This window comes from Coregonus lavaretus, assembly GCF_964263955.1.
Source record: "Coregonus lavaretus genome assembly, chromosome: 8".
Taxonomy (NCBI): Eukaryota; Metazoa; Chordata; class Actinopteri; order Salmoniformes; family Salmonidae; genus Coregonus; species Coregonus lavaretus.
In genome coordinates, this window is record NC_139995.1 from 9576909 (window position 1) to 9592354 (window position 15446).

The 15446-nt window shown below is 41.2% G+C and overlaps 1 protein-coding gene across 1 annotated transcript in view; it reads right to left on the bottom strand.

Annotated features, from left to right (window-relative positions):
• Nucleotides 1–1436: 1436 nt before the first annotated feature.
• The window catches only part of LOC311133874 (transcriptional enhancer factor TEF-5-like), a 40210-nt gene continuing 26200 nt past the window's right edge, over nucleotides 1437–15446 (bottom strand). Inside the window, exons 6-15 of the mRNA XM_084167479.1 lie at nucleotides 14384–14395; nucleotides 9264–9392; nucleotides 9047–9090; nucleotides 8842–8898; nucleotides 7951–8015; nucleotides 7574–7710; nucleotides 7218–7391; nucleotides 6017–6160; nucleotides 4009–4161; nucleotides 1437–3646 (exon numbers count right to left, since the gene is read on the bottom strand). Of these exons, the coding sequence (XP_084023605.1) occupies nucleotides 3533–3646; nucleotides 4009–4161; nucleotides 6017–6160; nucleotides 7218–7391; nucleotides 7574–7710; nucleotides 7951–8015; nucleotides 8842–8898; nucleotides 9047–9090; nucleotides 9264–9392; nucleotides 14384–14395 (1029 nt within the window). The 3' untranslated portion in view covers nucleotides 1437–3532. The remainder of the gene's footprint in view (nucleotides 3647–4008; nucleotides 4162–6016; nucleotides 6161–7217; nucleotides 7392–7573; nucleotides 7711–7950; nucleotides 8016–8841; nucleotides 8899–9046; nucleotides 9091–9263; nucleotides 9393–14383; nucleotides 14396–15446) is intronic.

The following is a 15446-nucleotide window of genomic DNA, read 5'->3' on the forward strand; positions in this document are numbered from 1 at the left end:
CGTCATAATACCTTACTGTGGGTTTCGTTTTATTTACTGAAAAAAAGCTTGTTTCCAGCCAAGGCAGTTTCCCCATCACTGCTTTGCTTGACCGAAGATTATGGATATACTGACAAGTTACATGTTTCTCCGCCCTAACAATGGGAGTCGTTGTCTTCAAAGTGGCACGGCGAGCTGTCTAGCTCCCGCCTATCCTTTCTTTGGATTGGTGGATACATCTCATTATTGTAATTTAGTTTTTAATATTCGATTAGGGCTGTTAACGTCAACAGCCTGTTTTCAATGGGTGGGGGGATAGAGAGAGACGCTACCCTACTAGCATAATTTCATGAATATGCATAGCCATCTCAAAACAACTCCTGTATAAAGTGTTCCATTACATTACACATAAGAGTCATTGGATGGAGGCGTCTTCTGTAGGGGGAGTTTTGTCAAGTTTTGGAAGCATAAGGACCTTATATTTCATATTGGCAAAAAAACAAAAGGCTAAATTGATACACACCTTTATAGAGTTAGGGTTCCCACACAGCCATATTCCCCTTAGGGCAAAATGAGTTGTCCTAGACATATTTACATGGTTATCAAAACATCACACTGGGGTAAACCTACACGAAACGCAGTCCTTTTTTGAAGTTTTTCTGAAATCCCATATGGGAAAAACGAATGGTGGAAAAACAATTGGACCCATTTCCCTGTTTGATTGCTAGGTTTTATGGGTTATATGACTCATAAGATAGAAGATAGCCCTATTTGGTTAAAGACCAAGTCCATATTATGGCAAGAACAGCTCAAATAAGCAAAGTGAAACGACAGTCCATCAGAAACCAGACAGATGAATAATGCCTACTCCACAGGAGGTTGGTGGCACTTTAATTGGGAAGGATGGGCTCGTGGTAATGGCTGGAGCGGAATTGGTGGAATGGTATCATATACAACAAACATATGGTTTCCATGTGTTTGATGCCATTCCATTAGCTCCGTTCCAGACATTATTGTGAGCTGTCCTCACCTCAGCAGCCTCCACTGGCCTACTCTGGTGTTTGTCCTTGTCCTCAAGTAGGCTACTGAATTGTGAAATTACATCATAGTTAGAAATGTGACAGAGGACTAACGGAAGTATACTGTACAATATATTGCACATGCAATTACTATTTCAACAGTATAACAACGGTGCCATCTACAATAGTTTAGAGACAATGGGGCGGCAGGTAGCTTAGTGGTTAAGAGCGTTGTACCAGTAACTGAAAGGTCGCTGGTTCTAATCCCCGAGCCGACTAGGTGAAAAATCTGTCGATGTGCCCTTGAGCAAGGCACTTAACCCTAATTGCTCCTGTAAGTCGCTCTGGATAAGAGCGTCTGCTAAATGACCAATTTATTTATTTATTATTTATTATTTACAATGTATCTAATCTGTAAAGAAAACTGCATTGACCAATCAAATTACAAACATGTTTTAATGGGTTTTCTGGGGGAAAATGGCCCCAAAGGCACAATGCGTCTTTTATTGTTAGATTATACATATATTTTGATTTGATTATATAATACAATCCCCCTTACTTCGAAGATAACATACAAAAATGCAATGCACAATTGGTAACCAAGGCCACAATAAACCACCTATTAACCAAAAACACTTGCCCACACCATTCAGATTATGATACATAAGATCTCATCATCAATGTCAACAAAAACACACGTTTTCAACGGATGCATATGGCTTCCAATGAAAGTAAAAAAATGAAGAAAACAACAAACAAAAATATTAATTATGATAATAAAAAAAACAAGGGCCTGTAAAAAAAATGGTACAATTGAGAAATCCGCTAGTAAAGATTAAGCAGTTGTTTTAAGTCTAGCTTTTGAAGTATGACATTCAAATCCTGGTGTACTAAATCCACCATACAAAGTCTGATGTATGAATTCTTCTGACAGAATCCCAGTGAACCGTCCAAGGCAGAGACAATCCCCTATCTAGATCCATGGGATGACAGTTATCTTGTCTTTAGTATAAAGTTTAGCTCAGCAATACTTGTAACACCTCCATTGCAATGGCAAAGGATAAACACATGGCCCATAGCCCAGCCCAGCCCTCCCACCATTCGTTTCAATATAAATAACAATCAATGGTCACACCACAGCACAAAGAGGATAGCTCTCTTTCAAAACATAAAATATGTTTTTCATTGGCCGATGGCATTGACAAATTAAGAGTAGAATTTCTTGAGATAAGCTCATAAGTTAAGAGATCGCTTTTGTTTTTATTGGTTACATTTACAAAAGAGAAACTTCTCTTACATCATGTAGGCCTACAATCAGACTAAATGTGAAATCCATCAATTGGGATCTCTCAAATTGGATAAGAATACCTGGAGTTCTTACATTGGTTGAAACTCACCCTTAAATTTGGTCAGTTACAATTTGGCAAGTTCTAATCGGGCGAATTCTCAAGCTATGTTTTTAAGAAAACAGTGTTGAATCCCCTCCACTCTAAGAGAACAGCTATGGTCTCTGTGCTGAGTTAAAGTTAATCACAAATATAAACAAATCCCCAAAATACTCCTATGTAACACATATTCCTGTAGCATCCACTGACTCACAGTACAGAAACAGTTCATTTCAATATCATAACTAAAGGCAGAAAAGAAACATATTTGTTGCTTCACCCTTTCTTGATATTTTAAGTGCACCACAGCACATAGATGTGTTGTTGTCTAGACCCAATAAGCCAAGGGTTTCGAAACTGAATGATCTGAACATGCTATCCCCTTACTGTACAAGTAGACTGCAGCCAAACTTGGAACCATTCATGATAACACATCAATTGAAAATGAATAATAGTTTCACCCATCTCTGTCCATAACACAATGTGCTTGGATAAGAAGTGTGCTTCAAAGACCTAGATAAGAAAGGGTGAACTGCATAGTAATGTTCAGTTTCCAATGAATTGATGCATTTACATCTGTCTGGTTTCTTTCTGTTTATTTAAAGACAAGAGGTAGTACATAAGGCATTCCAGAGTGGCTGGCAATCAATCAATACTTGTCTTTGGAGAAAGGCACTTGGCTGCCATCCTATCTAATTTATCAACACCACTTGGTAGAAAAGTTCTACTTTTGGATTATTTTGTGGTTGTTCTTCTTCCATGGTCCTTGTAGCTGTACCGTTCCAATCTATACACTTTTTTCCATATTGCTTAGAGTGTGTTCCCTTGGAGACAACTCTCTTAACCTTGTACACTTTCTCATTCCCTCAGTAAAAACATCTCAAGCTACTGTACATTTATTGTCATTACCAATATGACCCACTTTGTCTTAGCACATTTAAATATATGGTTAATAAGTTGCCTTTCTTGTCTCATCCTTTTTCCTATTTTATCAAAACGTGTGGAAGTATAAAATCTGTTCGTGTCAGTTCATTCTAACGTCGTTTGAATGTTTCTTGGCAGTTGAGCAGTCTGTGTGTACTGTACAGATTGTGTCACGCAGTGCTTCGGCAGCCGATTCCCAAACCTCCCTGCAGAACGGTGGGTGGGTCAGTCTTTCACGAGCCTGTAGACGTGGTACTGTGCCCCGTGTTCACTCGTCGAGACCTCGAACACAAACGCTATACACAGCAAGGTCTCCTGAGTATCACGGTTTGTCACCACCTGAGGGGCAGAAGGAGGTAGCACGGCAAAATGAGATAAGAAACATGATTCAGCTACGGTCTTGCAACAGGTGAAAGACAGTAAATATCGTCAATCAATCAATCAATTAACAAAGCACAACAACACGAGGTCAAAAACATATCACCCAGCTATTGTCCTATGACCACGGTTGAAATATCAGTTCATTGCCAAATTGTAAGTTAGTTACTATTACATTTTACATTTTACGTCATTTAGCAGACGCTCTTATCCAGAGCGACTTACAGTTAGTGCATACATTATTATTTTCATACTGGCCCCCCGTGGGAATCGAACCCACAACCCTGGCGTTGTCTTAGTATCTTTGCAATGCAGTATGTTACCTGAAGGATAGTAAAGTTTTCCAGAACACTATTCATCATGTATTTTTCTGGCAGGTGTTTGAGCTTGTGAATGAAGTTGATCATGTACTCGCACATGGGAGAGCGGTGGATCCTGTAGACACATTTCCCTCCTTCCATTCGGGCGTACTCCGTCTGAAATTCACACGAGGAGAGATTTTAAAACTCTTACCCAAAACAGCAAACAATATCTTAGTTGAGGTAAATATAATATATATAGTGTCTGACAGTATATTTACTATTTAATTCCCATTTTGTTTAACCTTAATCTAACCAGTTAAGTCATTTACAGTTGAAGTCGGAAGTTTACATACACCTTAGCCAAATACATTTAAACTCAGTTTTTCACAATTCCTGACATTTAATCCTAGTAAAAATTCTGTCCTGTCTTAGGTCAATTAGGATCACCACTTTATTTTAAGAATGTGAAATGTCAGAATATTAGTAGAGAGAATTATTTTTTCAACTTTTATTTCTTTCATCACATTCCCAGTGGGTCAGAAGTTTACATACACTCAATTAGTATTTGGTAGCATTGCCTTTAAATTGTTTAACTTGGGTCCAACGTTTTGGGTAGCCTTCCACAAGCTTCCCACAATAAGTTGGGTGAATTTGGGCCCATTCCTCCTGACAGAGCTGGTGTAACTGAGTCAGGTTTGTAGGCCTCCTTGCCCGCACACGCTTTTTCAGTTCTGCCAACAATTTTTCTATAGGATTGAGGTCAGGGCTTTGTGATGGCCACTCCAATATCTTGACTTTGTTGTCCTTAAGCCATTTTGCCACAACTTTGGAAGTTTGCTTGGGGTCATTGTCCATTTGGAAGACCCATTTGCGACCAAACTTTAACTTCCTGACTGATGTCTTGAGATGTTGCTTCAATATATCCACATCATTTTCCTTCCTCATGATGCCATCTATTTTGTGAAGTGCACCAGTCCCTCCTGCAGCAAAGCACCCCCACAGCATGATGCTGCCACCCCCGTGCTTCACGGTTGGGATGGTGTTCTTCGGCTTGCAAGGTACCACCTTTTTCCTCCAAACATAAAGATGGTCATTATGGCCAAACAGTTCTATGTTTGTTTAATCAGACCAGAGGACATTTCTCCAAAAAGTACGATCTTTGTCCCATGTGCAGTTGCAAACCATAGTCTGGCTTTTTTATGGCGGTTTTGGAGCAGTGGCTTCTTCCTTGCTGAGCGGCCTTTCAGGTTATGTCGATATAGGACTCGTTTTTACTGTGGATATAGTTACTTTTGTACCTGTTTCCTACAGCATCTTCACAAGGTCCTTTGCTGTTGTTCTGGGATTGATTTGCACTTTTCGCACCAAAGTACGTTCATCTCTAGGAGACAGAACACGTCTCCTTCCTGAGCAGTATGACGGCTGCGTGGTCCCATGGTGTTTATACTTGCGTACTATTGTTTGTACAGATGAACGTGGTACCTTCAGGCGTTTGGAAATTGCTCCCAAGGATGAACCAGACTTGTGGAGGTCTACAATTTTTTTTTCTGAGGTCTTGGCTGATTTCTTTTGATTTTCCCATGATGTCAAGCAAAGAGGCACTGAGTTTGAAGGTAGGCCTTGAAATACATCCACAGGTACACCTCCAATTGACTCAAATGATGTCAATTAGCCTATCAGAAGCTTCTAAAGCCATGACATCATTTTCTGGAATTTTCCAAGCTTTTAAAGGCACAGTCAACTTAGTGTATGTAAACTTCTGACCCACTGGAATTATGATACAGTGAATTATAAGTGAAATAATCTGTAAACAATTGTTGGAATAATTACTTGTGTCATGCACAAAGTAGATGTCCTAACCGACTTGCCAAAACTATAGTTTGTTAACAAGAAATTTGTGGAGTGGTTGAAAAACGAGTTTTTTATGTAAACTTCCGACTTCAACTGTAAGTGCACCTCCTAATTTACCATGACGGCTTGACAGCTGTTTTTGTGACTATAAAGCAGACCCAGTTGAAAATGGCCTCACCTCTACTTTCTCTACCACCTGTTTGCCAAATGAGCAGACTTTGGTGGAGACGGTGATTGTCATGTTCTCAGAGCTGCTGTACTGGCTGCTGACTCCATAGAATGAGCCTGGGCCGTCCTGCATACCACTGCTGTTCAGATCCGCCTGCAGTGAGAGGACACACACAGGACAAGTCAGAGGACACACAGGACAAATCAGATTAACGCTCAGCTAACAGGCATAAACCCCCAAATACTGTATTTTTTCTTATTCCACTCTAAATGAGAGAATACTCAAACTACCAAAAGGGACTGTGTGAGAGTGTGACAGTGTAGGTTTAAACTATGTTTTAAATCAACACACTCCCCTGTAAAGCAGGAATCATCAACTAGATTCAGCTGCAGGCCGACTTCTTTCTTGAGCTGATTGTCGGGGGGCCAGAACATAATTACAACTAATTTGTAGACTAAAACATCATCCTTTCAAACCGTGGTTACATTTGTATACGATCACACCTCTCTATTATACTGTACGTGGGAATACTTGGGAACAGATTTCCAAAATTCCAATCACTTGGAGCTGATTTCCTGGTGTTTTTACAGTATTTTATGTCCAACAATGAAAATTCTAAAAATATACACTGAGTGTACAAAACATTCGGAACACCTTACTAATATTCAGTTGCACCACCCTTTGCCCTCAGAACAGCCTAAATTCATTCATTCAATTTGGCTGGATGTCTTTTGGGTGGTGGACCATTCTTGATACACACGGGAAATTGTTGAGCGTGAAAAACCCAGCAGCGTTGCAGTTCTTGACACACACAAATCGGTGCGCCTGGCACCTACTACCCTACCACGTTCAAAGGCACTTGAAATATTTTGTCTTGCCCATTCACCCTTTGAATGGCACACATACACAATCCATGTCTCTATTGTCTCAAGGCTTAAAAATCCTTCTTTGACCTGTCTCTTCCCCTTCATCTACACTGATTGAAGTGGATTTAACAAGTGACATCAATAAGGGATCATAGCTTTCACCTGGATTCAACTTGGGGGGGCCAAATAAAACTACCCGCGGGACAAATTCGGCCTGCGGGCCGCCAGTTTGGGAACCCTGCTGTAAAGCATTCAAGGTGAGGATCAAACAATAATAAAAAGTGATTTGTCAAACCATCAGTAATAAATACATTATTGAGCAAGATGATTTCATAATTACCCACCCAAAATTTGACTAGGAAAAAGGCGTTTTGGGGGCCTTTCTCATAAAGCTCTTTGAGTCCGCCCTTCTTCTCTGGGAACTTGTCATAGATCTGCCTGATGTCCACTGCCTCCAGCAGAGGGTCGCTGTAGGAGGGGTTGGTCTGACCAATGTGGACAAACAGGTGTTTGCTGTACTGCAGGGGGGAGAGAGAGAAAGATGTTCAGACCAGTTGCCATGACAGAAGTCTAGCTTGGCCATACTGAGTTAGTGCTAGACATGACTATGTGGACTGTAAAACAAAGGCTTTTATCTGCAACTTTTATTAGGACAGGTTGGTTAATGTGGTTGGGTGCTGTTGTTGGTTTGGTGACTCACATTGTCAGGGTCCCTCTGCACCTCCATGAAGGCAGAGTACTCTAGCATCCGCAGCTTGGAGGAGGCGATGGTCCGGTCCTGCCACACGGGCACCGCCGTAGCAGCCGGGGGGAGGGGGGGTGCCAAGGGTTCATAGGCTTAGAGAGAGAGAGAGAGAGAGAGAGAGAGAGAGAGACAGTCAGGCTGAGGTCTCAGAAGATAATGTTTAATTTCTGCATTAATGTTAAGCACCAGATATATTGCTGATGTGTATGTTATATCGAGTGTTTCATTACTGCTACCTTGGGACATGTCTCCGTTGTAAAACAGATTTTTTAATGAAGCATGAATGAATGTATGAATGGAGATGAAAATGAAATTGCTTGGACTCTACTCACTTGATATAGGTGGGGGGGCAGGGCCTGGCAGGTTTGGGTATGAGGACTGTGCAAAAGGTTTGATACTGAAAGAGATTGATCATCACATCACAGTCACTGTAAATTGAGGAGTCAAACTTTTCAATATTCACTATCCAACTCTTTGTGTTTTTTCCACTAATTTCCAAAAGTGAAATTCCATGTGAAACCTGGTTATGCTAGTGGCATGTGGCTTTGGGCTTCATTGGCATGTCAGACAGACGTGGATCCACAGTGTTATGACTAGTGTCTCAACATAGGCATGTGTCTGTGGCTGCATCAGCTAGACGTAAGTCCACCTCTGCTTCACTCTGTCATATTGCACTACGCCATGCACTTAGTTATGCTATTTAAATACTCTGATTGATTGGTTCATTGATTGATTGATTATTTGATAGATGTTTGTTGTCCTTCATGTGGACATACTGTGCTCATTTGTGACACTCATAATTTCAGAGGGATGCTTGAGAGTGACACACCAACGTTCACAATGGGCCAATTCCTTACAAATCCATATGCTTTTTTTGTGTGCAAGTCATGCTTAGAAGTCAATAGAATATTTTCTTTCAATTTGATATGACAAACACGGATCTCAAGTTAGGTGATGTCACGGACTGATTCTGCCAACAGTTTGTCTTGAAATCGCCTTCTTGTGTGACGTTTTTACAGCACAAATAGCTTTGGGATGTTTTTACATCCCTAATGGTCAGAACGGAACGACATTCCAAACAAATCCAGCATTGTGTTTGGTCTTCTCGCTCTCAGACGTGAAGCTGGCTGTGGCCTGGTTGTAAAATGAGTGCAGGAGCAGGAAGCATACTGAAGCAGAGTTAGTGCTGCCTTGTGATATAGCTAGACCAGGAGGGAACTTACGCATAGCTGGTGCGGCCAAGCCCAGGAGTCCTTCCCGGGTTGAGCTCTAGAACCAGCCTGATGTGCACAAATGCGATCCGTTAAACGTGCCAAAGAGAACCCGCCACTCCACTCACACCAAGTGTCAATCAATCAATCAAACGCACAGTCCAAACATACAATCTTAACCTGTCACTCAACAAATAGTTAACACAGTCATACTCACTCCTGAGAGGGGCCAGGTTGTCCTGGGATAGGGCCTGGCCAAAACTGGAAGGCAAAGATTACAGAGTCAGTTGCTTAGGTAATGTACTTTACTGTACTGTTTTCACATAGCCTACATCAATTACTAGTATAACAATAATGTTTAAATACTTGTAAATAGTGTCAATGCAGAGAAAGAGCAATCATTGCAATCTCAAACCCAGTGTAGAAGGGCTCACCCTGGCTTGCGGGGGATAAGGAGAATGGGGCAGCGGGGGTAGCTGGCTCTTGATCAGGCTCGGCGACACAATCTGAGCAGACGACAGTGCTGCCATGTTCTGGAGTGCCTTGTCTTTAGACGCCTGGTCCTGTGGATGAGGAGGGAGAGGTGAGGGAGATACACCACTAGGGGGCAGTCTAATACCTAGTACATACACTGAGTGTACAAAACATTCAGGACATCTTCCTAATATTGAGTTGATTTAAAAAGTGACATCAATAAGGGATCATAGCTTTCGCCTGGATTCACCTGGTCAGTCTGTCACAGAAAGTGCAGGTGTTCTTAATGTTTTGTACACTGACATCACTACTAGCCTACTCACAGTGCCCCAAGAGGAACACAGTTAGTTTAATAGCCATACAAAATCAACAGTTGCAACTATTACTACTATCACAATGTTTATACAAATATGTTTTATTTATACTGTAATCTAAAATTGTCTGAGCTTTTTATGTACTCTCATTAGGATCTTAAGTAAACATACAGCAGATCTGAGTCTTAAAAAGTGAACACTTTGCTGCAACTACATTTGGAGTACTACTAGGCTACAATCACTGAAAAGAAGACGTGAAGAGAACATATATACCGGTATGATTAATTGTACCATTCAACAATGAGCATATTAAAACTTTTTAAGCAACATAATCAAACAGAACATTCCAGGAGTCACATGATTCTAATTAGTAGCGACCTTGAAGGAAAACTTCAGAAAGAGAGTTTGTCTCTGAGAAAATCTGGTTGGCACCACCACTCTTATTATGGGAAAAGACAAAATAGAAAATAAGACTGCAGTAGAAAAAGTTCCTCTGTTTCAATACAGAGAAACAGGACTCTGAATAAATACATAAACCTAATGGCTGCATTGACTGCACTGTATATGGTCAGATTGCAATTGGTATGAATGTGTTTTGTCTGCAATGTTCTGCTGATTGTAATTGTCAGAGATATAAAAAATTAAAAAAGCGTAGATGGTTATGGTTAAGCTTGGCATGTTTGTACCAGGACATTCAAGAGCATTCGGCCCTACTTGTATGTTTACCCCAACAATAATGCTGAAACGTCACTTTCGGTGTGTCTCACAATTTACACAGACCCAGTATCTGACACTCTACACTACCGTTCAAAAGTTTGGGGTAACATAGAAATGTCCTTGTTTTTGAAAGAAAAGCAATGGTTTTTGTCCATTAAAATAACATCAAATTGATCAGAAATACAGTGTAGACATTGTTAATGTTGTAAATGGCTATTGTAGCTGGAAACGGCAGATTTTTGTATTGACTATCTACATAGGCGTACAGAGGCCCATTATCAGCAACCATCAGTCCTGTGTTCCAATACCACGTTGTGTTTGCTAATCCAAGTTCCTAGTTTATTTTTAAAAGGCTAATTGATCATTAGAAAACCCTTTTGCAATTATGTTAGCACAGCTGAAAACTGTTGTGCTGATTAAAGAAGCAATAAAACTGGCCTTCTTGAGACTAGTTGAGTATCTGGAGCATCAGCAATTGTGGGTTCGATTACAGGATCAAAATGGCCAGAAACAAATAACTTTCTTCTGAAACTTGTCAGTCTATTCTTGTTCTGAGAAATGAAGGCTATTCCATGAGAGAAATTGCCAAGAAACTGAAGATCTCGTACAACGCTGTGTACTACTCCCTTCACAGAACAGCGCAAACTGGCTCAAACAGTGCACAACTGAGCAAGAGGACAAATACATTAGAGTGTCTAGTTCGAGAAACAGACGCCTCACAGGTCCTCAACTGGCAGCTAATAAAAATAAAAGATGGGCAAAAGAACACAGACACCGGACAGAGGAAGATTGGAAAAAAGTGTTATGGACAGACTAATTGAAGTTTGAGGTGTTCGGATCACAAAGAAGAACATTTGTGAGACGCAGACCAAATGAAAATATGCTGGAGGAGTGCTTGATGCCATCTGTCAAGCATGGTGGAGGCAATGTGATGGTCTGGGGGTGCTTTGGTGGTGGTAAAGTGGGAGATTTGTACAGGGTATAAGGGATCTTGAAGAAGGAAGGCTATCACTCCATTTTGCAACGCCATGCCACACCCTGTGGACGGCGCTTGATTGGAACCAATTTCCTCCTACAGTCGTGGTCAAAAGTTTTGAGAATGACACAAATACTAATTTTCACAAAGTCTGCTGCCTCAGTTTTGATGATGGCAATTTGCATATACTCCAGAATGTCATGAAGAGTGATCAGATACATTGCAATTAATTGCAAAGTCCCTCTTTGCCATGAAAATGAACTTAATCCCCAAAAAACATTTCCACTGCATTTCAGCCCTGCCACAAAAGGACCAGCTGACATCATGTCAGTGATTCTCTCGTTAACACAGGTGAGAGTGTTGACGAGGACAAGACTGGAGATCACTCTGTCATGCTGATTGAGTTAGAATAACAGACTGGAAGTTTTAAAAGGAGGGAGGTGCTTGAAATCATTGTTCTTCCTCTGTTAACCATGGCTACCTGCAAGGAAACACGTGCCGTCATCATTGCTTTGCACAAAAAGGGCATCACAGGCAAGGATATTGCTGCTAGTAAGATTGCACCTAAATCAACCATTTATCGGATCATCAAGAACTTCAAGGAGAGAGGTTCAATTGTTGTGAAGAAGGCGTCAGGGCGCCCATGAAAGTCCAGCAAGCGCCAGGACCGTCTCCTAAAGTTGATTCAGCTGCGGGATCGGGGCACCACCAGTGCAGAGCTTGCTCAGGAATGGCAGCAGGCAGGTGTGAGTGCATCTGCATGCACAGTGAGGAGAAGAGTTTTGGAGGATGGCCTGGTGTCAAGAAGGGCAGCAAAGAAGCCACTTCTCTCCAGGAAAAACATTACATTTACATTTTAGAAGACGCTCTTATCTAGAGTGACTTACAGTTAGTGAGCGCATACATTACTTTTTTATACTGGCCCCCCTTGGGAATCGAATCCACAACCCTGGCGTTGCAAACGCCATGCTCTACCAACTGAGCTACATCCCTGCCGGCCATTCCCTCCCCTACCCTGGGCCAATTGTGCGCCGCCCCATGGGTCTCCCGGTCGTGGCCAGCTACGACAGAGCCTGGATTCGAACCAGGATCTCTAGTGGCACAACTTTAGACCACTGCCTTAGACCACTGCGTCACTCGGGAGGTATACATCAGGGACAGACTGATATTCTGCTAAAGGTACAGGGATTGGGCTGCTGAGGACTGGGGTAAAGTCACTCTGATGAATCCCCTTTCCGATTGTTTGGGGCATAAAAATACCTCATAACACTGAAGCAGCGAACTTTGTGAAGACCAATACTTGTGTCATTCTCTTTTGACCACGACTGTACAACAGGACAATGACCCAAAGCACAGCTCCAAACTATGCAATAACTATTTAGGGAAGAAGCAGTCAGCTGGTATTCTGTCTATAATGGAGTGGCCAGCACAGTCACCGGATCTCAACCCTATTGAGCTGTTGTGGGAGCAGCTTGACCATATGGTACTTAAGAAGTGCCCATCAAGCTAATCCAACTAGTGGGAGGTGCTTCAGGAAGCATTGGGTGAAATCTCTTCAGATTACCTCAACAAATTGACAACTAGAATGCCAAAGGTCTGTAAGGCTGTAATTGCCACAAATGGAGGATTCTTTGACGAAAGCAAAGTTTGAAGGACACAATTATTATTTCTATTAAAAATCATTATTTCTAACCTTGTCAATGACTACATTTCCTATGCATTTTGCTATATTTCCTATTCAAACTCATTTCATGTATGTTTTCATGGAAAACAAGGACATTTCTAAGTGACCCCAAACTTCTGAACGGTAGTGTATATAGCAATATCACAAAACTAGTGTCATGGTACAAAGTACAGAGGGGACAGTTAAATTGCACTACACTCCTCAGTCCCCACAATTATTTGGTGTGGAAGCTGTGAATTAAAGTGATATCAGGACATCCGTCAGAAACAAGGAGAGAGAGGGGAAAAAGTCAAGTGGATCTAAAAGGCCAACACCTTTCGGTGTATTCTCATCACTGTGCAACTATGTCACATTTCCTAGGGTGAGAAACAGCATATCCTACATTAGCCTTGTTGGGTAGTATTACTACATGTCAGGAAATAGGAATGAAATGCGTCTGTAAAAGCAGAAGAAAGCTGACCTAAAGAGTTTTCAAATGCAAAATCCTTAGTGTAAACAAAGTGAAATTAAAGCTATAAAACACAAGTTGTGTGTGGAACTGGTAGTGGTGATTTGCATTCATTAATTCATTCGGTAGTGTATGCACTAACTGTAAGTCGCTCTGGATAAGAGCGTCTGCTAAATGACTTAAATGTAAAATGTAAATGTAGTGGTGATTTGCAGAGCCATATAAATGACTATAGACTCCGGCCAAATAGAGGAACACGGGCAACGTTTATGTTTTCTCAATGTACTGTCATAATGCACTAAATGGTGTAAGTGCATCCCTAGGTTAAGTAGTACATTACACATTGGTAGTGGATGGGGTCTTATAACTGTGTACAATATAAAGCTCACTGAACCTATGCGCTGCATAAATGCTTTGCCTCATAATTGGACAAAAAAATCCCAGTGAAATTAATTACAATATTATCTAAGTGATGCTCAATGGAATTGAATCGTGATGTTGATCAGAAAATGTTTCTGTTTTTGCATGCAGATTTGACCATGCCTTAACATTCTCTTGGATCACAATAGCCTATGGACATGGAACAGACATGAAATGTTTGCTAATGCTGCTTCAAACTTTCCTTGTGTTTGTGTATGTAGCACACACTGAACAAGCATTACAAAGAAGGCTTGTGAGAGGAAAGTATATCTCAGAAGACGCAGCCCTCAGAGAAGCAGAATCACCCTGCACAAGCAAGCTGCTCAATGTTTAGCATAATCAGGTACAATGCACAGCAATGTGGTTTCAAGCACACACATTCCCTATTCCTAAGCATTGCTTTATTATGGGATAGCAGTGGGGTTGGGTTGCCATGCCAGCAGAGGGCATTAGCAGAGTGGACAATGCACTGGCACCGCCAAGCAGGGGGGAAGCAAATCGCAAAAGTCAAATCCACTTACCAAATTCATGGCCTGAATCAAAGGAAAGAGAAACGATTAGTATACACATCTAACTGCATATACTTAAAGGGATATGCTGATAAACTATGGGCTTGCTTATAGGCTGTGTCAGTACATACTAAATACAGCAATAATATAGTTCTGAAGATGTACTGTAGGCCACTAGGATGTTGAAATAAAAATGTTCTTATCCCTGAAGAAAAGGTAGGTGACACTTTAACTAAAAGACAGCAGGAATAATGCATTACGATGCACTCATAAATGCATTGCAAGACTTCATAATGACTTAGTATCATCTCCTTTTGAGCCTGTTGAATGTTTTTTTTCCATACAAAGGCAGAACATAATACAAGTTAATAATAAAACATTATAAGCACTTATAACAAGTAATAATGCATTATATCTGTTGGCTCTTAGTCAGGGGTGTTAAACATCTGGCACGCGAGCTGCAGATATCTCACATCAGTAAACTCAATACAAAGACTTGAGCAGAACACTATGGCATTACTTATGTAGTTACAGTGCATTCGGAAAGTATTCAGACCCCTTGACATTTTCCACATTTTGTTACGTTACAGTCTTATTCTAAAATTGATTAAATAGTGTTTTCCCCTCATCAATCTACACACAATATTCCATAATGACAAAGTCAGAACAGGTTGTAATTTTTTGTTGCAGATGACCATTTACTCAGTACTTTGTTGAAGCACCTTTGGCAGCGATTACAGCCTTGAGTCTTCTTGGGTATGACGCTACAAGCTTGGCACACCTGTATTTGGGGAGTTTCTCCCATTCTTCTCTGTAGATCCTCTCAAGCTCTGTCAGGTTGGATGGGGAGTGTCACTGCACAGCAATTTTCAGGTCTCTCCAGAGATGTTAGATCGGGATCAAGTCCGGGCTCTGGCTAGGCCACTCAAGGACATTCAGAAACATGTCCTGAAGCCACTCCTGCTTTGTCTTGGCTGTGTGCTTAGGGCCGTTGTCCTGTTGGAAGGTGAACCTTCGCCCTAGTCTGAGGTCCAAAGCGCACTGGAGCAAGTTTTCATCAAGTATCTCTCTGTAC